This window comes from Puma concolor, chromosome B2, assembly GCF_028749965.1.
Source record: "Puma concolor isolate L17-30 chromosome B2, mPumCon1.1.hap2, whole genome shotgun sequence".
Lineage (NCBI taxonomy): Eukaryota > Metazoa > Chordata > Mammalia > Carnivora > Felidae > Puma > Puma concolor.
Window position 1 is genome coordinate 37,864,169 of NC_141671.1, and position 22,527 is coordinate 37,886,695.

Genomic DNA, 22,527 nt, shown 5'->3' on the forward strand with positions numbered 1-22,527 from the left:
ATGACAATGTTCAAAATAATCTTTCAATTTACTGAGCAATTGAAAAGTTTGCAAACACTGCACTGCCCTTCTAGGTACAACACAGGAAATGGCAAAAAGCACTGTGTGTATGTGCAGGCGAGGAGCAGAAAGAGAGGGAGAGAGAGAATCCCAAGCAGCCTCAGTGCTGTCTGTGCACAGCCCGATGCGGAGTTCAGTCCCACGAAACGGGAGATCATGACCTGAGCAAGAATCAAGAGCCAGACGCCTAACCGACTGAGCCACCCAGGTGCCCCTCTAGACTTTTCTGTGTCTCTGCAAATACTCTCTCCTTTCTTGCCCCACCACCATATATTGCACTGGACTAGCTAAACTCTCACCCATGCCTCAACCACCCATTTTTTCTGAACATTAACCTGAGAAACTGATTTCACCAAAGACAACCAGACAAGGCAGATGGAATCTACCACTGGGAGATCATGCTTACCAGGTTCAAATAAACAGTCAAATAGACTCAAATAGACCCTCCCACTGTCTGCAACAACTACGAATTTCTGATCTCTCTCTACTCAAACCTGCAAGTTCCCTTTCACCCACAGCTGATGTTTATTCCATATGCCCCATATGAAACAGAAGCCATCACATTGACACAGCCTGGAACTGGGTTTGTTCTTTCTCTTCCCTTCCTCCTGTTATACAAAATGAAGGTGCTTCTCATTCCTTTGACTATCTTTCTCTCTTCCTCTTCAATCTCTCTCTCTCTGATCCTTTTAATCAGCATCTAAACATGCTTTTGTACCTCTATCCTTACGGCATATCCACTTCTACCTTCCAACCTGTATCTTTATTCACCTTCAGAGCAAAGTTTCCCAAAAGAGTTATCCATTCTTTCTTTCTCCGTTTGCTTACCTCCCAGAGCTTTTTCTTTTTTTAAAGTTCAACTGTAACTAAAAAAAAAAAGTTATAGCAAGTATAACAAAAAATAAATAAAAATCAAATATCAAATATTATCTTTTTACTTTCCCTACCCCATCTTCATTTTCCTTAAGTAATCAGTATTAAAGTTTGATGTGTATCTGTCCATCCACACCATTCTCTATGCTCATATAAATCCACACAGACATTTATATACATATGTAAGGTAGTTTGCTTGTTGATAAAAGAAGCATAATTAACACACTATCTGCATCATGTTGTTTTTCATCTAACGACGTTTATGGAAATCCTTCTAGGTCAATTCATATAGATACAATTAATTGTTTTCAATTGAAATGAATTTCCTTCTTGACAGGCATTTTGGTAGTTTCCAGTTTTCAATGCTACAAATAATGCTGCAATAAGCATCCTTACACACACACGTTTCTTTGAATGAATTTTACTAGGAGAACTGCTGTCCCAAGGAGTACGTGCACTGTAAATTTCATGACACATTATAAATTTATTTCTTCAACCATTCTACCCTGGCTTCCACCCCTACCATGCCAGCTGCTGCTAAGTGGGGCAGTGCATGCCATGTTGCCAGGGCCAAGGGATACTTTTCATTCCTCATCTACTTGATCTCGCAATGACTTCTGACATCTTGGCCTGCCCCTCCTTCTTGAAGCCACACTTGCCTGCTTGTCCTTCTCCTGTTGGCTGCTCCTTCCTCGTTTCCTTGGTTGGCTTCTCCTCTCCTACTTGATCAAGTTCTGGAGCACTCAGACTCAGTTCTAGGTCCTCTTCTCTCCTTCTAGGCTCTATTGCATTCTCTTCTGAATGTTATCAACTCTCGTGGCTTCAGATATCATGCTCTAAGACAACAGCTCTTAAATTTCTTATTTCCAACTCCTTTTTCAGCTCCTAGCCTGTACATGGAACAATACTTCTTGGAATTCTCACAAGCTGAAGAACACATCTCAATTCCTTCCATTTCTCCCTAACTTCCCTGCCACCATTCTTATACAAGCAACTGCCCTATCTCTCCTACTAAACTGTAGCAGAGGCCTCCCAACTGGTCTCCCACCCACCTGAACCTACTCCCCAAGGACATAGGTCTTCAAAAAACTTAAGTCAGATCATGTCACACCTTTGCTTTATACCTTCCCCCAGGACTGTATATTTGCTAGGCCTCAGGCTCTTTAATGTGGCGCTGCCAGTCCTGAACAACCTGGCCACTACCTACCTCTGCCTCTCTACCATGTCACCACTCTCCAGCCACAATGACTTATTTTCATGTCCTCAGAAACAGGTCAACTTCTCTTCTCCCTCAAAGCTTTCCTGTTTCTGCTCCAAACGCTTTTCCCTTTTGCTTTGCCTGCTTAACTGTTAATCATCACGTAGGTCTCTACTTAAATAGCACTTCTCTAAAAGACCTCCCCTGACTCACCCGGCTGAAACTGTGTTCTTCTGTTATACTCCCAGTGCTCACTTGTGTCTTCCTTCTTTGCCTTTATCATACTTCCTTTACTTGTAATTATCTTGTTCTAATATCTGACTCTCCTGCTAAGCTGTAAACTCTACAAGAGCAGGAGATGTATGTTTAAGGCTCTCCACTGGAGCTCTACTACCTAGCACGGTACCTGTCACGTAGCAGGCACTTGGTAAGTATTTACTGAATAAATGAGGAAAGCATACTTAATTTCATTTGGGGAGATTAAGGCAGATTTCTTGGAGGAAATGGCATTTCAACCCCTACATGAACGGACCAGATTTCAGTAGTTAGAGATGAAAGAACATTTCAGAAAGAGGAAACTGTTTGAGATCAAATATTTGGTACTAGAGATTTTGTAATTCAAAATCCAACATAATCCTGCCACCACGCGTAAAATAAAAATCTTGCTATACCAAAGCAAAGCAGATGAACTCGCAGAGTGTCACCATTTGTTTCCTAAGTACTAATTCTGCAACTAGCTCAAGCTGGCTTGCTCACAACTTCTGTACACCAATGTCATCCCACCTCCTGGCCACCTAGGTTCCAAGCTTTGAAGCTCTCTTTGACTCAACTTTTTATTATTCTTATCCCATATTCAACCAGTCTTTGAGTTTGAATGGTTTTTCGTTTTTCGTTCACACCTGTTCTCTTTCTCTGTGTTAACCAAAGACATCCTAATTCAAGCTCCCTTCACATATGGAATTACTGCAAACTTCTAAATGAGGGTTTTGCAACCTCGGCACTGCTGACATTTTGGGTGGAATAATTCTTTGTCACAGGCAGCTGTCCTGTATACCGTACAGGCCCATGAGATGCCAGTAGCACCCTGTCCCTCAAGTGTGGCTGACAAAAATGTCTCTGGACATTGCCAAATGTCCCCTGGGGGGTGCAAAATCACCCCCAGTGGAGAACCACTTTCCTAGATGACCTCAAGAAAAAGCCCTCTAAAATTACCCAGTCAAAACTCAACTCATTTTTCCAGGCCAACTTAAATTTCGTCTTTTCGATGAAAATATGGATGCTTATCAACAAATAGATGCACAACTGTTTAACTTTACAAATAATCAAAAATCTGCACACTAAAACAAATGAGAGCCCGCAGTTGCTTATCGGTTTGACAAAACATTAAAAACAATGATAATGCCCATTGTTGATAAGGCTGTGAAGAAACTGGTAGTGTCATATACTCCTGGTAGGAACAAACTGGTATAATGTTTTTGGGTGGCATTTACCAATAGGTCTTGCATTTTAAGATGATCATATCCTTTGACTCTGCCAATGTGAAGAGATAATCAGATAAGTATACAGACTAGAGTGTTCTATAACAGTAAAACTGAAAGCATTCTAAGTCCCTCGGTAGGAGACTGTTAGGTAAACAACAGTACATTCAGAATACTGTGCTTTCACACTCAACAATAGCCAAATTATGGAAAGAGCCTAAATGTCCATCAACTGACGAATGGATAAAGAAATTGTGGTTTATATACACAATGGAGTACTACATGGCAATGAGAAAGAATGAAATATGGCCCTTTGTAGCAACGTGGATGGAACTGGAGAGTGTTATGCTAAATGAAATAAGCCATACAGAGACAGATACCATATGTTTTCACGCTTATGTGGATCCTGAGAAGCTTAACAGAAACCCAGGGGGAGGGGAAGGGAAAAAAAAAAAAAAAGGAGGTTAGAGTGGGAGACAGCCAAAGCATAAGAGACTCTTAAAAACTGAGAACAAACTGAGGGTTGATGGGGGGTGGGAGGGAGGGGAGGGTGGGTGATGGGTATTGAGGAGGGCACCTTTTGGGATGAGCACTGGGTGTTGTATGGAAACCAATTTGACATAAACTTCATATACTGAAAAAAATAAATAAATAAATAAAAAGAATACTGTGCTTTCAAAAAGGATAAAGCAAAAAAAAAAATAATGAATATAAATATATACGTGCAAGGTTTCAAAATAGTATATGAGCCATAATACCATTTTTATAAATTACACGTTTACGTACCGTGATACACAGAAGAAAGACTCAATGAGTATTTGTCAAAATATTAACAAAATTTTTATCCTCAAATTACATTTTGAATGTATGAGAGGAACTGTTAAATCTTCTTTAAAAAATCTCTTGGAAAAGTCCAGCTTAACGAACTGTACTTTAAAATTTTCAGTTTACTTAAAGCAGGTTTATACATTTATTTGCCACCTTTATTTCAGGCAAGTATCCTGAGTTGGAATATTCTGTTCTGAGCCATATTTTTGCCCTAGAGAAATCAACGGTAAAAAGGAAGTTTACAGAGAGAAATATATTTTTGTGCATGACAGCTTACCGGTGTGATGCATCCATGAATCATATTGAAAATATGTCCCTTGAAATCAAAGAAAACAATATGTTTATACAAAGAATGTGCCCCAAAGTTCCCCAATAAAGGAAAGTGTTTAATCAAAATATTTGTTGACAGCTGGTTAGTGCCGATTCTAAAGTAGAAAAGAAAATCAGTGTCATTGTAGTCTTTTGTTTTGTGTACAAGAGCTGAATATGCAAATTAGCCCAAAATGGAGACTCATTATCTGTTTTACACTTCAAGTGTGATTTTAAGCACTGTAGGTATATATACACACACACACATCCAGAATACACATATATCTCAACAAACCATGCACATCATCTGTTCAGAACTGAGAAACGCATGCATGCTTCTACAACATTAAATGGAAGGCAGATGGTAGGCACTGATCAACAGAAATAAAATAAAATCCTTCTAAATCCCACTCCCTCTAACATTCCTTCTAATTTTTTTCTTTACAAAAATATCAAGCAGTTCTTCATTACTGTTGATTTGCAACTTCAAAATTACAATAGGCAATGCAAAAGAGGATTTCAGAGAGGGAAAAATGTCTTTTGGCACAGCCTCTCTTTCATAGACTTAGGCAAGAGATAACACTAACTTTGAAACTCATAGCATACTGTAGTTTTATCAGTATCTAATGTGTAAATTAGCTCTTTCTATAACTGGAGCTTTAGCTTTCAAAATACATAATTACTGATCATTTTAGTCTGCATCACATTTCTTTTGCAGGGTGAAAAGAACTAAAACAGCTGTTACATCCTAATAGCTTCCTAATGTGCACAGAATTTCTATGACTATTAGAAATTAAACCTACAGCTTCCTATCAGGCAGAACATATTCATGTGTATATATGACCCACATTATTTGGAAGAACAATTATTAACTTATGAAATTATAATTTGAAACATAATGAAGTAAGACTGTTCAGGAAAATATTACAGCTCTTAAATGGGGTCAAAGCCGCCAGTCCACACCAATCAGTTCCCCCACCTTTCCTCACATCATCGATAATGTGCTTTGGGCTGAAGGGAGTCCAAGGGTACATGCGACCACCATTCTTTGCAGGGTTCGAGCCCTCTATTTTCATATTGGGAGATGAATTTTTAGAAGGTGAACCAAGTTTGGCACTCTGCCCAGAATTTCTGGCAGCAGACAAGCAATCTGGTTTCACTTCTGGTCCACTCTCCCCTGAGCCAACCTTGTATCCACAGAAAGCACCCTGGTCTAGGGAACTTGTGCCATTTATAAAGATCACTGAGAAAGCTCTGATGGTTTTATTAACCATGGGGCTTGTACATATAGTCCTCTTTGAGCATATTTTCTGTGGAAAGAAATATTACAAAAACTAGTTTCCTAGTATCTCTAACATTGAGGAAAAAACAGCAATGTTAAAAGGATTTTTCCAGAAAAACAGATTATTATTCAGGCAACTTCCTTCAGGAATGTTAGAAGGCTAAAGAGATTCAACAAGATATCTGATGAGCAACTACTACCAAAGGAATATACAGTGAGGCCCAGGAACTACAATACAAAATAATTAGAGAGGCATACAACATATATTATGTAATTAATGGCTGAATTGGGTGATTTAAGCTATAAATGTTAAAAGGTCAGAGCAATCACTGCCAGGCCGTGTGGGGTGATGTGTTGATATGCACAGGCCTAACTCCCCACTGAGACTATTATTAACTACTTGACCAATATCTTCTTTATGTTACCATTTCCAAAGTAAACAAGAGTAAAAATGGTTATATAATTCACAAATAAATCTGTGTTTAAGTTTTTTTTCTGATCTCCAAGATCTGAGATCTAGGTGTCCTTCCCTCTTCTTGATCTTTCAGAAAGCAAAATCAGTGAAGCTTTACTCCATTGATACCATGCTCTTATTCATTCTGGAAGCTGTGCTGGAGGTCCTGGAAACTTTTTCCCACCATTTCCATTAATTCCTGGTTTCCTATTCCCGTCCCACAGCTCACCTATGCTGGAGGCTCCTCGCTCATATTAAGAAGCCCAGAGTCCCAGATGGCTTTGTATTCTATTCCCTCCTTGCATTCTATTTGATAGACCCATAATCCCATGCCAAGTCACACAGTACCTGGCCTCCCGGTTCAGGATTTCCTAAGTTCCATAAATAAGTATTGGGAACACTGCAGTACCAAAACAGATTCCAAAAGAAGATCTCAAACAGGAAAGCTGATTTCCTAATGTACATTTCCTTACATGCAGCACATACTCAACAATGAAATACTTACGAAAATGTATTCTTTTTCTAAGCAAAAGACACACTGACTCAAATCCTGGATCCAAAACAGGAACTTTTTCTCTGCTTCTTGGGAATTTTTGCTCTTTTCTGAATATTATTTGTGAAAATTAACCTAATTTACAGTTCTCCCCAGGGAGTCTTCTAATCTCGTTGAAAGACATTTAAAAAAAGAAAGAAAGAAAGAAAGAAAGAAACTTTAAATAAAACCAAGTCCCAGATACCTGAAACAGTTATACAAGGTCACATAAAGAGAGAAGGACTGTCATTCATGTACATGTCTCTGAGCTTAGGGAGGTATGGGAAGATAGAGGGTAAACAGACGATTTTGACTGATGAGACAAAATAAAGCATTTTTAATAAGAACCAAGGATGAAACTAAAGAAGCAGAAGGACCAAATGATGAAGAGTCTTGAGAAGAGGGTTCAGGTTTGGCCAAGTCCAATGCAGACTCTGCCTTCGGCAAGTGTCCTGCATACACAGAACATCCTTTCTCCATTTGTCTGCTGGCTCAATCCCTTGGTCCTTTATGACTCAGTTCAAATCCTGTCTTCAGTAGGAACCCCTATAATGATGCTCTTGCATACCCTATATATTCCTTTATCATTGCACCTATCGTATTTTACTTTGTCAGTCCTTGGAAGGAGAGCAAAAACTGTGTCTAGTTCATCCATTTATGCCTGACACCTAGACTAAGTGCCTGCAATACAGCAAGTATTCAGTAAATGTTTGTTAGATGAATGTCTACACGAATAAATCCTGTAAGTAACAGAGCAGTGCTGAGGAGAGTGAAAGCATGAGAAAAAAGATTTTTGATGCTCAACCAGAGAGGTACTATCTGAACTTAATCCTGGACCTAACTGCTTGGGGAGCAACTATTAGTGCCACCAAATATAGTTCCTGCCCTTCCAGAATGAAAAACAGACAATGGCTGTTTGTGACAATAACAACAGGTCATTAGTATTATTAACATCATCTTATGCAATAGGCTTATTAAAAGGCAGTAATTTATATTCTAAAATTATAAAATAAAATGCAAAAGAAAAGGACAACCCTGTTGTTTTCTCATATTCCAATTCCTCTACTGAACACACAACAGTTCAACGTGTTATTACTCTTTAAACAAAACAAGCAAAAAAAGCCTGGATGTGATTTAATAACTTAAGCACAAACAGTCATGTCTCCAAGGTCTTACTGAACAAAACACAGTGGTTTTTTTTTTCTTTTGGCCTAATAAGAGGACTGTAAGTGAAAATAATAAATAGAAAATTTCTAAACTTAAAAAAAAAAAGTAATTCAAGAGAGAATCCATAATATATGAAGTATGTTTCTAAATACACTGGACACAAAGCAAATCAGGAGTTAAGAACATCAGGCTCCCTATCGTAATAATAAAGGCTACAGTGATCTTATTGGGAACTAAGGGGCCAGGGAATTCAAAGCTCTATTGACAAACTGACAATAAAGGATTGCTACACTCCCTTTGACACATTTTAAAAGAGAAAACTTCCCCAACCATTCATCATCATCCTCATCTTCATCCACATCGTCAGTGGCCTTGTAGTCTGGGTGGCTATGAACCCCACGAGCAGAACAGAATGCGGCCACACCGGGCCCTCTCTTTTGGCATTCCTGGAAACTGCTGCTGCCCCAGAGGCAGCAAGAGCTTCTTCGGGGCTTCATGTCTCCTCCTGCGCTAAACCAGAGCTATTTCTTTACCTCATATCCTACAAAGGCAATGTAGGGCCCTGATGTTAACTACAGTCAGATGGGACCTGCAAATTTAGCTTCCCCTAAGGCTCAGTTTCCTCGTTTGTAAAATTAGGTAGTTAGCGGTATTTTCTCTCGTAGAGCTACCATGAGGATACACAAGGTAATGACGTGGCTGGCCCAGAGAACATGCTCCTTCACTGTTAGACTGTCCCTTCCTGTCTCTCCCGAGGTCCTGTAATCCTGTCTCTCTTTTCTTCATCCTCCTTTCTTTTGCTCCCCGATTCCTTATAACTACTTAATGGATCTATCTCCTTTGAGTTACTCTTTTATTTCTTTCAAAATTCCAAAGGAAGATTAAAAAAAAAAACCCACCTTATTTGTATGAAACTGATAAATGTACTACAGAAGCCCACATAGCTGCTATACTTTGCAGACGATGGGTCAAGAGCTGGCTGCTATCTACAGACTTCACACATAATGTTTCATGTGAGTTGAAAGACTTAAATAGTACAAATAGTTTCACATGTTATTTCACAAATATTTCACATATTTATTTCATAAATCACAGACTTCAGAACAATCTATGTATAAATATGGTTTTATTTAAAAAACAAAAAACAAAAAAGCAATTTCAACCTCTTTGGCCTCAAGTAAAATTGTTATGATTTAGTGACACCATGTGGCTGCACTTTGCTTTGCATTCTCAGAAGAAAATGTTCCTGCGTGCAGGTTTGCTCTATACTAGTTCAATTATGACGTCAAAGTTGTAGGTACAATTCACACTAAGTATGCACTAAAATGTTTCCTTTTTTAAAAGTGAAACTGTTCCTTTCTTCCCTACATCTGGATAAGGCATTGCTTGAATTCTGAAGATGCCAATCACATAAAGAAATAAAGCCTCAGCATAATCCTAGCTACAATTCTAAAGCATCCCGGTGAACCAATGAGTAAGTGCCTTCCTCGGAAAGTAATGTATCAGTGCCCAGTTACAGAAGCAGGGGAAAACAAGAGAGAAAAGAAAGAAGACATGCAGCTTTTGTATGTTAACGTGGTTGGGAAAGAATGCTTCCATAAATAGCAATGTTTATTTTCTCATTTGTTTTATGTCCTATAGATCTATAGCACTCTGTGGGTACCATAATCTAATGAAGATGGGTAAAAAAAAAAAAAAAAAAAAAATACTGCACCTAATGATGGCAGAGATGAGGAGGGACCTGGAATGTATGGTAGCAATAAAAGAGATTAAAGTGTCCTATGTGAAAAAACAGTGCAGTTTTAGTATCCCTCTAATGAGGCCTCCTACAGTAGACCAGTTACTCCTGAATAACAGTCAATGTACACCAAAGAAAGGCTAACTATCTAAAACAATGACCAGAAAATATCACTCCTTTCATCTCAAAGAATACCCACCTCCCTGCTCAGGCCTTCTCTGACCACCTTTCTAAAATACCCTCCCCAACACCTCCCCTGGACCACGGTCACTATCACAGTACCATCTTCACAACACTTAAAATGACTTGATGCATTATCACTTGTTGATGTTGGTTTCTCCCAAATTCCATGACAGCAGAAACCATGGCAGTCTTCTGCAGGTGTTATGGCCTCGGTATCAAGTACAGTGCAGAGCACAAAGTAGAGCTTACTGCAGAATGAGTAAGTGATGAATGAGTGAATGAATGAAAGAACTGATGAATAAATGAAGAAAAATCTATTTTCTTAGCTGGTGAAGCATGCCTGAATTTCTTGTTGTAAGTGAAAGTAGAACAATTCTAGTGAGATATTTATCATCATTTATGGCCTCTAATGTGACCACTGAGACCAGAAGACAGGCCGGCAGATGCTCTATAACATCCTTTCTTTTTTCCAGGACACATTTGGCACTTTATAATATCAAAAGGAGGGAAGGGAAACTACAATAATTACAACACTTTCAGCAATAGACAAAGAAATCAGTGAAACAGAGTGGAGAATATGCTAGAATTTAGCATATGATAAATATGACTGTTCACATTCATGTGGTAAGGAACAATTATTAAATAAATGGTCTTAGTCAACTGACTATTCCTACTGAAAATACACACAAAAAATATTCTGGCTGAATTAAATATCTAAAGACAAAAATAACAAATAGTAGAAAAAGTTTATAAAAATTTAATATTCTTTAATGCTAGAATGAGAAACACCTTTTCTAAACATGATAGCAGACCACCAGGGATCATAAAAAAGATTAACAGATTAGACTACTTAATGTATATACATATGTATGTATGCAGGTATGTATGTATTTTTTGGACTTCATTTTTTAAAAAGTGAAACTCTATATGGCAAAAAGTACCAGTAAAACACTAAAAACTAAAGACAAATTGTACATGACAGGCAAAAGGACAGCGTGTGTGTGTGTGTGTGTGTGTGTGTGTGTGTGTATACATAGATATCTCAATGTGTATATGTCAAGATATCAGAATAAGTTCTCCCAAGACAGAAAAAGATAATTGTGTCAGAAGAAAAATATGCAGAAGACAAAAACAGGCTTTTCATAAATGAGAAAGAACAATGGCCATTATTAAAAACTATTCTACCTCATTGATGATAAAAGAAATCTAAATTAAAATAAGTTGTTGCTTTTTTTTTTTTAATAAATCAAGGCTCACAATGGCAAAATGTTGACAAGCTTACATTGGTAAGGACTCAAAGAAACAGCACTTTCATGTGTTACTGGTAGAAATTGGGTACAACTTTACCAGAGGGCAAGCTTTATCAGTATTTAAAATATGTCCTACATTATAATTTTATAATAAAAATGTCATGAACAAGACATTCCCATTTCTTGTACTTAAAAACAAAAGGGGCCATTTGGAACTATGTGGATGGAACTGGAGGGTATTATGCTAAGTGAAATTAGTCAGTCAGATAAAGACAAAAATCATATGACTTCACTCATATGAGGACTTTATGAGACAAAATAGATGAACATAAGGGAAGGGAAACAAAAATAATATAAAAACAGGGAGGGGGACAAAACATAAGAGACTCATAAATATGGAGAACAAACTGAGAGTTACTGGAGGGGTTGTGGGAGAGGGGATGGGCTAAATGGGTAAGGGGCACTAAGGAATCTACTCCTGAAATCATTGTTGCACTATATGCTAACTAATTTGGATGTAAATTAAAAAAAAATTTTTTTTTAACGTTTATTTATTTTTGAGACAGAGCATGAATGGGGGAGGGTCAGAGAAAGAGGGAGACACAGAATCTGAAGCAGGCTCCAGGCTCTGAGCTGTCAGCACAGAGCCCGACAAGGGGCTCGAACCCATGGACCGTGAGATCATGACCTGAGCCGAAGTTGGATGCTTAACCGACTGAGCTACCCAGGCGCCCCATTTGGATGTAAATTTTAAAAAATAAAAAATTAAATTAAAAAAATAAAAAATAAAATAAAATTTCAAAAAAAAGGGGGGGATGCCTGGGTGGCTCATTCAGCTGAGCACCTGACTCCTGATTTCATCTCAGGTCATGATCTCACAGTCACGGGATTGAGCCCCGAGTTGAGCTCTGCACTGAGCATGGAGCCTGCTTGGAATTCTCTCTCCTCCTCTCTCTGACTTTCCCTTGCTCACAGGCATGTGCGCATGCTCTCAAAATAAATAAATAAACTCTAAAAAAAAAGAAGAAGAAGAAGACAGAAGCTCTGTTTTGTGTTAACTGAGGTCATCCCTCTGGTGCCACATTCCTGTCAAGCCACACCCTTCTCAATACTCTTTCTGGCCTCATCTTCAGTCACTGCTCCTCCTGACTCCTCCCGTGTCTCTGACCAGCCCGTACAGAAAACACACCTGCCTTCTAGTCTTTTCTTCTCTCTCTTCACAGGCATACCTGGGGGACGGTGCTTGCAGGCCTGATATTCCTTCCCTCAACTCCCAGGTATGGCCCCAGGATCACCTTGGTAATTCCAGCTACTAGCTGCCTGCAGGCTCTAAAATCCACCTCTACCCATTCACACCCACATTCTCAAGTCCTCTCCTATTTTAGCACTGTTGTATGGCTGCCAAATTATTAGCACCATGTTGAGAAACAGCCAGAAAGTTTTTTAAAGCACTCCATATTTGCCACTCCTTATTAGTGTTTTTTTGTTCAGTCCTTGGCTCCAGCATCTAGGAAAGATGTGGAAGGGCTTGAAGAGAGCTTACTAGATAGCCAAGACAATGTAAAGGTTGGAGAATTTATGGGTAGAGCAGAAATTGCCTTTTCCTGAGAAAGAGGAAGCTGGTAAGACATAACGTGGTTCTGAGTGCATCTGAAAGATTATACTAACGTGGACAAGTCAATTTTCTTCATCCCTAGGTGGGGGCTGAGCAGGGGGAGTTATTAGTCTAGACTTTGGCTCTATAGAACAGTCCCCACTTAATCTACAGCACATTCCTAAAAAAGGGCCCAGAAGACAGAGCAGATCATTCCCTCCACTCACTATTATGGTTGGAATAATCACTCTGACTTTGAAGCCTGACATTATCCTTATTGCCACTAGATAAACTCTACTACCTTGACGAAGTGAAGTGCTGCTAACTGAACTACATTCCACATGATATATATAAATGGCAAATTTTATGCCATATATATTCTGTTACAATAAAACATGTTTTACCAAAATGAAAATACATTAAATCCATTAGAAACACACCAATACGCAGGTTATGAGATAAAGAAAACCATTTAAGGCATGTTTTGGACTGCTATGTATGGACTGGCAATATGGAAAAGTGTTAAGAAGACTAGGCTCCTGAGGTCAGGAACAGTTTCCTCATAGTGAGAGCCCCCATGGCCAAAGAGGATGGCAAGAACGAATCTCTTTCTCTGAAGGTCAAACACCAGTTGAGAGCCTCAAAAATTAGATAGATAGATAGATAGATAGATAGATAGATAGATAGATAAATAAAAGCAATTTAAAAATAATAAAAATAATAAAAATAAAAACCACTACTGACTGAGCCTCTCCTTTGGGCCAAGCACTGTACTCAATGTTTGTACATATGCCGTGTCATCTAACTCCCCACAGCAGACCTCATAAATGGTGTTGTGATATTCCTGTTTTTTTACTGGTGTAGAAAACTAGGGCTTGGAGAAGCACGGCTTAACGAAGATCACCATGCCAGTATTCAGTGAAACCAGAATGTGAGAAGAGCTCTATCTAGCTCCACAGCCCATGGTTTCTATGACACAGCACTGATTTCCGTGCAATCCAGCCAAGACTCAGAGAGATTCAGTTAGTCTCACACTCCCCAACTCACAGTCTCCTCTTCCGGGCATATAGTTGATGTAATCTTTCATCAACACCTGGTACCCATATCCTTCAGGATTAACCTCAAAATTCAGTTTCCTGATGAAAAACAGGAAGTTACCTCTGCAACCAGTACAGAACCATGTACCACTCCGAGACCTTTCAAGCACTAATATATATTTTAACAAATACGTGGATAAAACGTGCCAATGAATGTATATACATATTAATGCTGAATCAATTCTCTTCATTACGCAGTCAGGGCCTTGACCTCACGAAACCTGTGCTAACATTTACAGAGTACCTACTGCATACGAGGTCACAGTCTGAGTACCATGCAGGAATACTGAAAGATTAGAATCCATACTCCTTGCTTCCAAGACTTTGTAATTTTAGTATCGGAGGCAAGACAAATACTCAAAGGACACCGAAAAACAAAGGTGACGTACAAATGTGCAAATTAACTAAATAACGCCAAGTAATTTATATGTACCCAGTAATGTTCCTGGAAGATGTGTATTTAGAACATTGTTTAGACAGTCAATAAATGAGTGTGAAGATAAGAAACACCAAGTATAAGACATCCTTGGATAATCAACTGAGACTTAGTCTTAGGTTCATTTTTAAAGGCTACCAAAATTCCAGTCTATTACAAAAGGCAGTTTATAAAGGAATGTAGTAATTAATATGTAAAAGTGGTTATAAATCTTTTTAAATTTATTTCTTAACTACTATGGATATCAAGATTCTTTCCTTGTCTTGTTATCACCATCTCTAACACCATCTTTGCTCAGTTTTTCTTGACCAGGGCTGGGAACTGGCTATACCAAGACAAAAACCAGCATCATGAATACAGCCAAGCTCTACAACACATAAAAGCTACATCAATAAAAAGCAAGGCCACACAGAAGAGACTAAATAAGGAAAGGGGAGTATAAGTAATACCCATTAGTAAATAAGGTGAAGTATATTTTCTAAAAGCCAGAGATGGCGAATGAAAGCATAAATCTCCCTCCACACAGTGGGAATTTCCGAGTGGGTAAAGCATACAGCCTCTGTCATGGCTACTATTATATTCATGATGATTTGTTCTGGGAGTCCAGTTCCTCTTGTTTCAAATTAAATGCAACCCATACAGTCCTTCAGTCCACATCAGATGCTTTGGTTGCTATGTTGCTTACTTTTTAATCCAATACAACCATAATAACCTGAGTCAATGCAGACTCAATCTTCTCCTCCAAGTTGGGGCCCCTCTGTCACTCTCAAAGTATCCCTAGGCAGCTCTGAAACACAAAATCTTCACTCAATTTCTTGTCCTTCTTTTTTTAATCCATTCAAAACTCCTGATAAAAGAGCAACTGCCAGACCTGCAACACTTTAGTCTCTCTTTGGGGAAATGAAATTGATTTCCTTCATTTTTACACAAGAGGATCCCTGGGTAACAATATTGTGTCCGGTCATACCCATAAAAAAAAAAAAAAAAAAAAAAAAAAAAAAGGCAACATTCTTTACTGTACCAGAAGGCGGAGAGCTTTTGTGGAGTTCCTTCGGTGGAGGTTAAGAATTCAGCCTGATGCTGTTAGGTCCTAAGTTTATTAAGTATAAGGGTATCTTCTGACCTGGAGAGTAAGTGCTATTGGGCACCCCCATCTGCTCCAAATCAGTCAGCTGGGGTCATGGATGAGGGTGGGATGGGAGCGGGTAAGAGGCCAGAACCACATTGCTCCTGGTTTACACCCCCAAATACCTTTCCTTCTCTTCTTGCCACACCTGACTAAATGAACAATCATTTTCTGCTTTTGACCTTTTGACTCTAAGATAAGGAATACCTGAGGGCAATTTCCAAAGGGAAAATTACAACAGAAAAGAAAAAAAACAGCAGAACTTTGGGCACCACCTTTTCCAACACCCAAATTCATTAGTTGTATAGGTTTTACAGAATTCAGAAGGTTTAGAAGATGGCCTTAACCTAAAGGAAGAATATGAAATATTAGAACAGTAGCTCATCAACATTTTTTAAAAGCAACCTTCTATGGGATTACAATATGTAACAACAATAAGAACGAAGGTGCTCTAGTTGAAGGGAGGGTGTGAGCCTGGAGCCCCACCAGCTCAGCCTCCCCTGCTCCCAGCCCAAACCACGAGAAACACTTGGTTCTGTCAAACTCCACTGATAAGCACCAACCTAGAGAAAGAACACAGCTACTCAGAACATGCACACTAACATATAAAAATCTCCTCCTGGCCCTGAGGACTACCAAGGAAGCCTCCAGAAATATCTCCCATGGCTTTTGCAGGAAGAACACAACCCCTACCAATCACTCTGCTTTCAGTATATAGCATGGAGCTTAAAAAGCATCTCTACTTCTCAGTGTTCGCTCTCCCTTCTTGTTCTTATGGGTCTTCTGCTGAAGTTTGGCACAAAATACTGTGGATAAACAGTTCCGCAGTATACTCTAGAATTAAGATGCTTAATTTTCCATATTTTCTCTAAGTTTTTTACTTGGGATGCATTTAGTAGCTGATATCCTGAAAAAGTCTTCTTCCATGAGACAGAAAAAAATGTAGCCCATTTCTCAAAGTCCAAATCTCCTTAAATAAACATCAAAATCATTAATTAGCCACGAGAACTAACCTGCAGACACGGGCTGGAAAATATAATTTCTGCCAAGAACGACACAGATACTGCGAATGATCAATCACTCTGATCCAATCAAGTTCATCCATTGACACTTCAATGAAGTATGAGTAAGACCTATGAATCAAAAGGAAAAAGGCAGAAAAAACCATATTAAAATAACAAAACCACATTATACTTTAATAAAACGTTAAAGGGTACAAAAACTACAGTATTCACTAATTACATTTTCTGCCTAATGGTCATATTATTCTCCATAACAATCAAATTCAGAAAATAATAACATCTGCATAGATCCCTGTATTGTAGCATTCACCACAACGTATCGAGATTATCCCTCGGGCACATCTGTATGCTTTAGTAGACCACAAGCTGCTTAAGAACAAGGATCACGCCATATTCGTCTTCACATATTTGGGGTTTAGCATGCTGTTTGGCACATATCTGGCACACAAGACATTTGCTCCTTTTCAAACAGAGCCAGCTACCTTGCTCCTACTACATCAGCAGATTAATAAAGCCATGACAAGAGACAGGGCAGAAAACAGACAAGTAAGAGGTATGCCTTCTCCTTCTGCCTTCCCTAGTCTGGGTGCTCAGCCCTATTCTCTCAGGAAAGCCAACTCAGAATGGTTCCCAGGAAAGGCCAGCTTATCTCCTGCTCCCTCCCAGTCTCCCACAATCCCACATATACATCCAGCCTGAAGAAAAATAAATGACATGGGTGAAGAGATAATGTGTGTTTCTTTGGGATACAACAAAGAATTTGGCAGCTAATAATCCAGCAGTAATGAAAATAGCCTATCACCCTCCCCTAGTCAGCTACCCTGGACCATTAGATGCTGGTCCCATGCTGAACCAATCTATATTCCCCTGTCATAAGCCAAATTTAAATTTGAGATGCAGTTATTACTTGTACTGTAATATCAACAGGAACAATCTCGGAAGATTTAGGTGACCATAAATGTCAGCCTGCAACTAACAGTTGTGACCAGAAAAGGTCAGCTTATTTTGTGTCATCCCCTCATTTTCTGCTGCCCCCTCATTCCCATTCATTTTATTGCTCGGTCTCAAACTGGTTATAACCTTTTATTGAACCTCTCTGGGTTATCAGGAATGCAGGATATAATTTTACAACACATGTCAGAATCTTTTGGGCTTAAGATTCTGCATTTTTCACCTTTGCTTAGAATGATAACCACTTCTGTGAGAAAAGAACTGCTATGTGGGAAAGTTAAGTCCCCCGTGAATGTAAAGCACATACTAAAACAAAGTGGCCCATAAATATTTAACATCATGGAAATGATAATAACTACTTTCAGTTTCAAACATACTAACCTTTTCTTTTATTATCTTTATACTAATTTCATTATTAATTAAATGAGTGAATATACACAAAGCTTTGAGAATAGTACTGATCACATAAAAGTAATGAAAGTGCTATATAAGTATTATTATTGTTATACTGTTATTAATCCAGAGACTCTTGGAAATGATATGTGAATTAGCTCCATTTTGCCAACTAAACATCATATTATATCCAACAAGATACATATCAGAAAATACATTCTTTTTTTTTTTTTGAGAGAGAAAGAGAGAGTGTGAGTGGAGCGGGGGGGGGAGGGTGAGGCGGGGGGGGGGGGAACGGAGGATCCAAAGCAGGCTGCACACTGACAGCAGAGACCCCAATGAGGGGACTGAACTCACGAACCATGAGATCATGACCTGAGCTGGAGTCGGAGGCCTAACTGACTGAGCCACCCAGATTCCCCAGGAAATACATTCTTAAATTTTTTTTTTTTCTTTCAACGTTTTTATTTATTTTTGTGATAGAGAGAGACAGAGCATGAACGGGGGAGGGGCAGAGAAAGAGGGAGACACAGAATCGGAAACAGGCTCCAGGCTCTGAGCCATCAGCCCAGAGCCTGACGCGGGGCTCGAACTCACGGACCGCGAGATCGTGACCTGGCTGAAGTCGGACGCTTAACTGACTGCGCCACCCAGGCGCCCCAAGGAAATACATTCTTAATAAAAAAGAAACAGATGAAGATAACCTGGGGACCTTGAACACCTATGCCTATGGGAAACATTGACTCCTACCTCATAAAACTTCCTCATTTTTGGTTCAAATGGCTTAAAAGAGTGATGGCCAGTGGTGCTAAGAGAAATGAATTAACGTGCAAGATTTACAAGGTATCATCACCATTACTATCAAGTCCTCCATACCCAGGCTCAGTGGCATGAGTAGGGCCTAGGAGACTCTGTATCAATTTCTGGGTATGTAGGGTTTAGGTTAATGATGGGCAGTGATGAGAAAGACAGTTCTTGGTCACCTATACTGCTCTACTACTTCTGAGCATCATGGCTGAACCCTAGAAACGACAGTGGGTGAAAGTGTCAGAGGTGCTAGTAGAAGGAAGGCAGAATCTTGAAGCCACTACAAACTGGGGGGTTCCTAGGCTGGAGCCCATCAAATTTTTTTCACAAACTTCCTTTGTTTTGAGGATGATTATTTATACATATACTAAAAGAGAACTTATTTTCTTCATTCATAGGGTAAAATGCATTTAAAAGGTTATAATGTCCAAAAGTGAAGAATGAAGTAAATAAGTAATGGTAACCCAGGTGGTGAAATACCAACCACTGAAAGTAATATTTTAGACGAGTATTTCTAAAGAGTAGAATGTTCACAACTACAAAGTGAAGTCAGCCTTCAGACATCAAATCTTCATTTTATAAAACTATACGGTTTTACAGGTTTCTGTTTTGTGTATGTACATGTGCGTATAACTAGTTAAATATATACAAAGTTGGATAATTACATCTATACTAGATATATGCAAAGATTATTAATGGCTGGCAAGATTACTAACAATTTCTATTTTCTTCTTTGTGCTTTTCTATATTTTCTGTTTTCCATGATAAACACATATTCATTACTTTTATAAACAGAAAAAAAGCAAAAAAATGTTTTTTTAAAAGGAATATAGCCTTTCACTCTTCTCCCAGAACTAAACTTTAGGAGAAATGGCAAAACAATCCCAAGGAAATAAAGCATCAAACTGTAAAACCAAAGGAGATGACCACAAAATGAGGCCAATTCGATCAAATATAATGTCATTTTCTGTCCAAGTCATGCTAATCACTCACCGGCTATCTCGGTCCCACAGGAGTATCCGTATGTGATTGATAATAGATGGCTGACCTAGCTTAATCTCAATGCCAGAACGGCAGTCATCATCAATTGGGTGCCTAGAAAATCCATGATCCAAATCATAATTTTGAGTATCACCATCTAATAAGGCAGACTTCAGCTCCCCTTTTACAACCTGGGCTCCATACTTCATAGTTGCAATATTTTCTTCTGGTACTACAATTAAAAATAGGAAAGCAAGGTTAATGGTTACTTAGTAAATTATTCTATATTGTAGGGAAAAAGACAAATTCTAATATTCTAGTTGATTCTATTATGTGCATTTAATTAAAAGTGGCAGAAACAAGTCTACAGAGATAGAAGACATGGAATGTCTACGAGGGTTAAGATACCACCTACCATTTAGATTTAATGACGCCAGCATAGCCACAAAGTGCCTAAGACTAGTACTACAAGGAAGAAGCTGATAATAGTAGGAAAAAAAACAGGTACTAGGGCAAACAAACCAGCTCTGCAGAGTTCACTCTATTAGGAGCTTTAATTTACTATCTACAGGACAAAAATGCCATATAAGATGACCTGTACCCGCCATCTGGACATATAAAAGCAAAGCAGAGAGGTCAGATATCTGATAAGACAACAGAAGAAGACACGTTCCAATACAGCGGAGATACTGGGCATGGGCCATACACACAGACATGCTGAAGCAGTTAATCTAGCTAATAAACAGTATGTTTAAAAGAAGATCTATTTTTACTTTAATTGAGATTTTTAAAAACGGAAATTCAGTCTGTCATCAAAATCATTATTATGGTTATAATTAAGCCCCCTCCCCTCTCCAACACTAGATTTATTAAGTGTCATTTGTTCCTGGAACTCTGAAGTCCTCTATGCAAAGGCTGCTTCACAGAGCTAGAGCGTGTTTTCTAGGTGCTGGCATTTTGACTGACACTCTCCGTGGAAAGACAGGAGGCAGCATAAAGCAGATGTTGAGAGCCTGAGCTTCAAGGTCAGAGTTCAAATAGGGGCTACACCTTTAATGAGGCAAATGACTCTGGGGAAGTTACCTTCTCAGAACTTCAGTTTCTCAAGAAGGCAATATCTAGACCCAGATGTTTTTGTTTATTTGTTGCAAGGATTAAATGAGATAATGTTTGTGAAGCACACAGTAAGCTAAGAAAAAACATGATCATTATTATTATGAAACATACTAAAAAACAGACAATAATAAGAGAACTAAGTAAGTTCACAGACTGTAAACAAATACTGAATTCTCACAGTACAAGTACATCTCAGCTATGTGATTTGAATAGGGGAAAGTTTGAGTTTAATTAGACTCTTAGTGAAAGGGGGTAATTCATCACTGCATATTTCTTCCAAAATGTGGGTTTTAAAAACATTTTTTGGGGCAGCTAGGGGGCTCAGTCAGTTGGGCATCTGACTCAGCTCAGGTCATGATCTTGCAGTTCGTGAGTTCGAGCCCTGCATGGGACTCTGCACTGACAGCTTGGAGCCTGGAGCCTGCTTCAGATTCTGTGTCTCCCTCTCTCTCTCAGTTCCTCCCCCACTTGCACTATCTCTCTCTCTCTCTCAAAAATAAATAAAGATTAAAAAAATTTTTTTTAACATTTTTCAAATGAAGCCAGGTGAAGGGAGTGGCTCCAGAAGATAACAATAAATGCTGCTGACAATGGGGACTGGGTAGGTTTAGTTAACTTGCAAAAGGCTAAGGCAACTCAGAAAAAACAAAACAAAACAAAACCTAGTCAGGCTCAACCTTTTTCATGATGAAGTGATACAGGTTTAGAATTTCCTGAGTTCTCTTAGTTCATGGTAATCATATATATGCATTCTTGTAGTCTGCTTCCAGGAGCCCTGCCTGCCACCTGCCTTGTAAGGGTTTCTGATGGGAAGACACATTTACCCCTCTCTCCAAACCCTTCCCTATAGGGTCGCCTGAGACTCAGAGGGAAGAAAACAGAGCCTGGTACGGTGTTTTAAAAAAAAGAAAGTTGGATTTAAAGTGAGAAAACCTACGTCTAAGACTCAGGCTCTACTCCCCACTCCCCCTGAGTGAGGCCTGTCAGTCTGTATGGATCGGTTTTCTCATCTACAAATAATGCTGTGCCCAACCCACTCACTGGATTACTGTAAAGATCATACTACAAATAAGATATGCTACAGGATCATGGGAAGTGTAAAGCATTCAAACAGTCAAAAAACCCTTACCGAGGACTCAATCTGTACCAGGTACCACTGGAATGCCTCAGAAAGGAAGACAGAGATGGGCCCTGCCCTCCTGATGCCTCCAACCAAGAAATGAAGCTTTTCATAAAGCAAGCAAACAAAAACTTCCAATCTCCACTTTTCAGTGCTAATAATGCGTAACACTGGGTAAAAAGAGGTATTTTCTCCCTTACTGCTGAGTGTAAAATGGGGGGGTCTGAAGTCCGTTGCCGCAGACCACTGGAACCATCTCCACCAGTTCTGCCACCACCAGTCAAGACCAAGCCAAGAAGGGGGGAACTCAAGCTTTCAGACTTAGAAATGGCTGCCACCCTTTGATTTTCTCTAAACACAAGCATCTTCTTCTCTAAAATTTATCAAGCTCACAACAACACACTAGGCATAAGGGTTTCAAGTGACTGTAACTAAAAGTCTAAAATGGAAATGAAAGTGCTACTGCAAGTCTAAAGTCTTCTTCTGAAGTTTATTTCAAGGGCGCTTGAGAACTTTTCTAACTGTTCTTGAC

General features: G+C 39.0%; 1 protein-coding gene across 4 annotated transcripts in view; it reads right to left on the reverse strand.

Annotated features, from left to right (window-relative positions):
* BTBD9 (BTB domain containing 9) overlaps positions 1-22,527 on the reverse strand; it is a 417,533-nt gene that overhangs the window by 345,314 nt on the left and 49,692 nt on the right. For all 4 annotated transcript variants that reach the window (XM_025925243.2, XM_086706750.1, XM_086706752.1 and 1 more), the window contains 2 exons: positions 19,772-19,991; positions 16,619-16,738 (listed from right to left, as the gene is read on the reverse strand). In XM_025925243.2, coding sequence (XP_025781028.2) covers positions 16,619-16,738; positions 19,772-19,991 — 340 coding nt within the window. The remainder of the gene's footprint in view (positions 1-16,618; positions 16,739-19,771; positions 19,992-22,527) is intronic.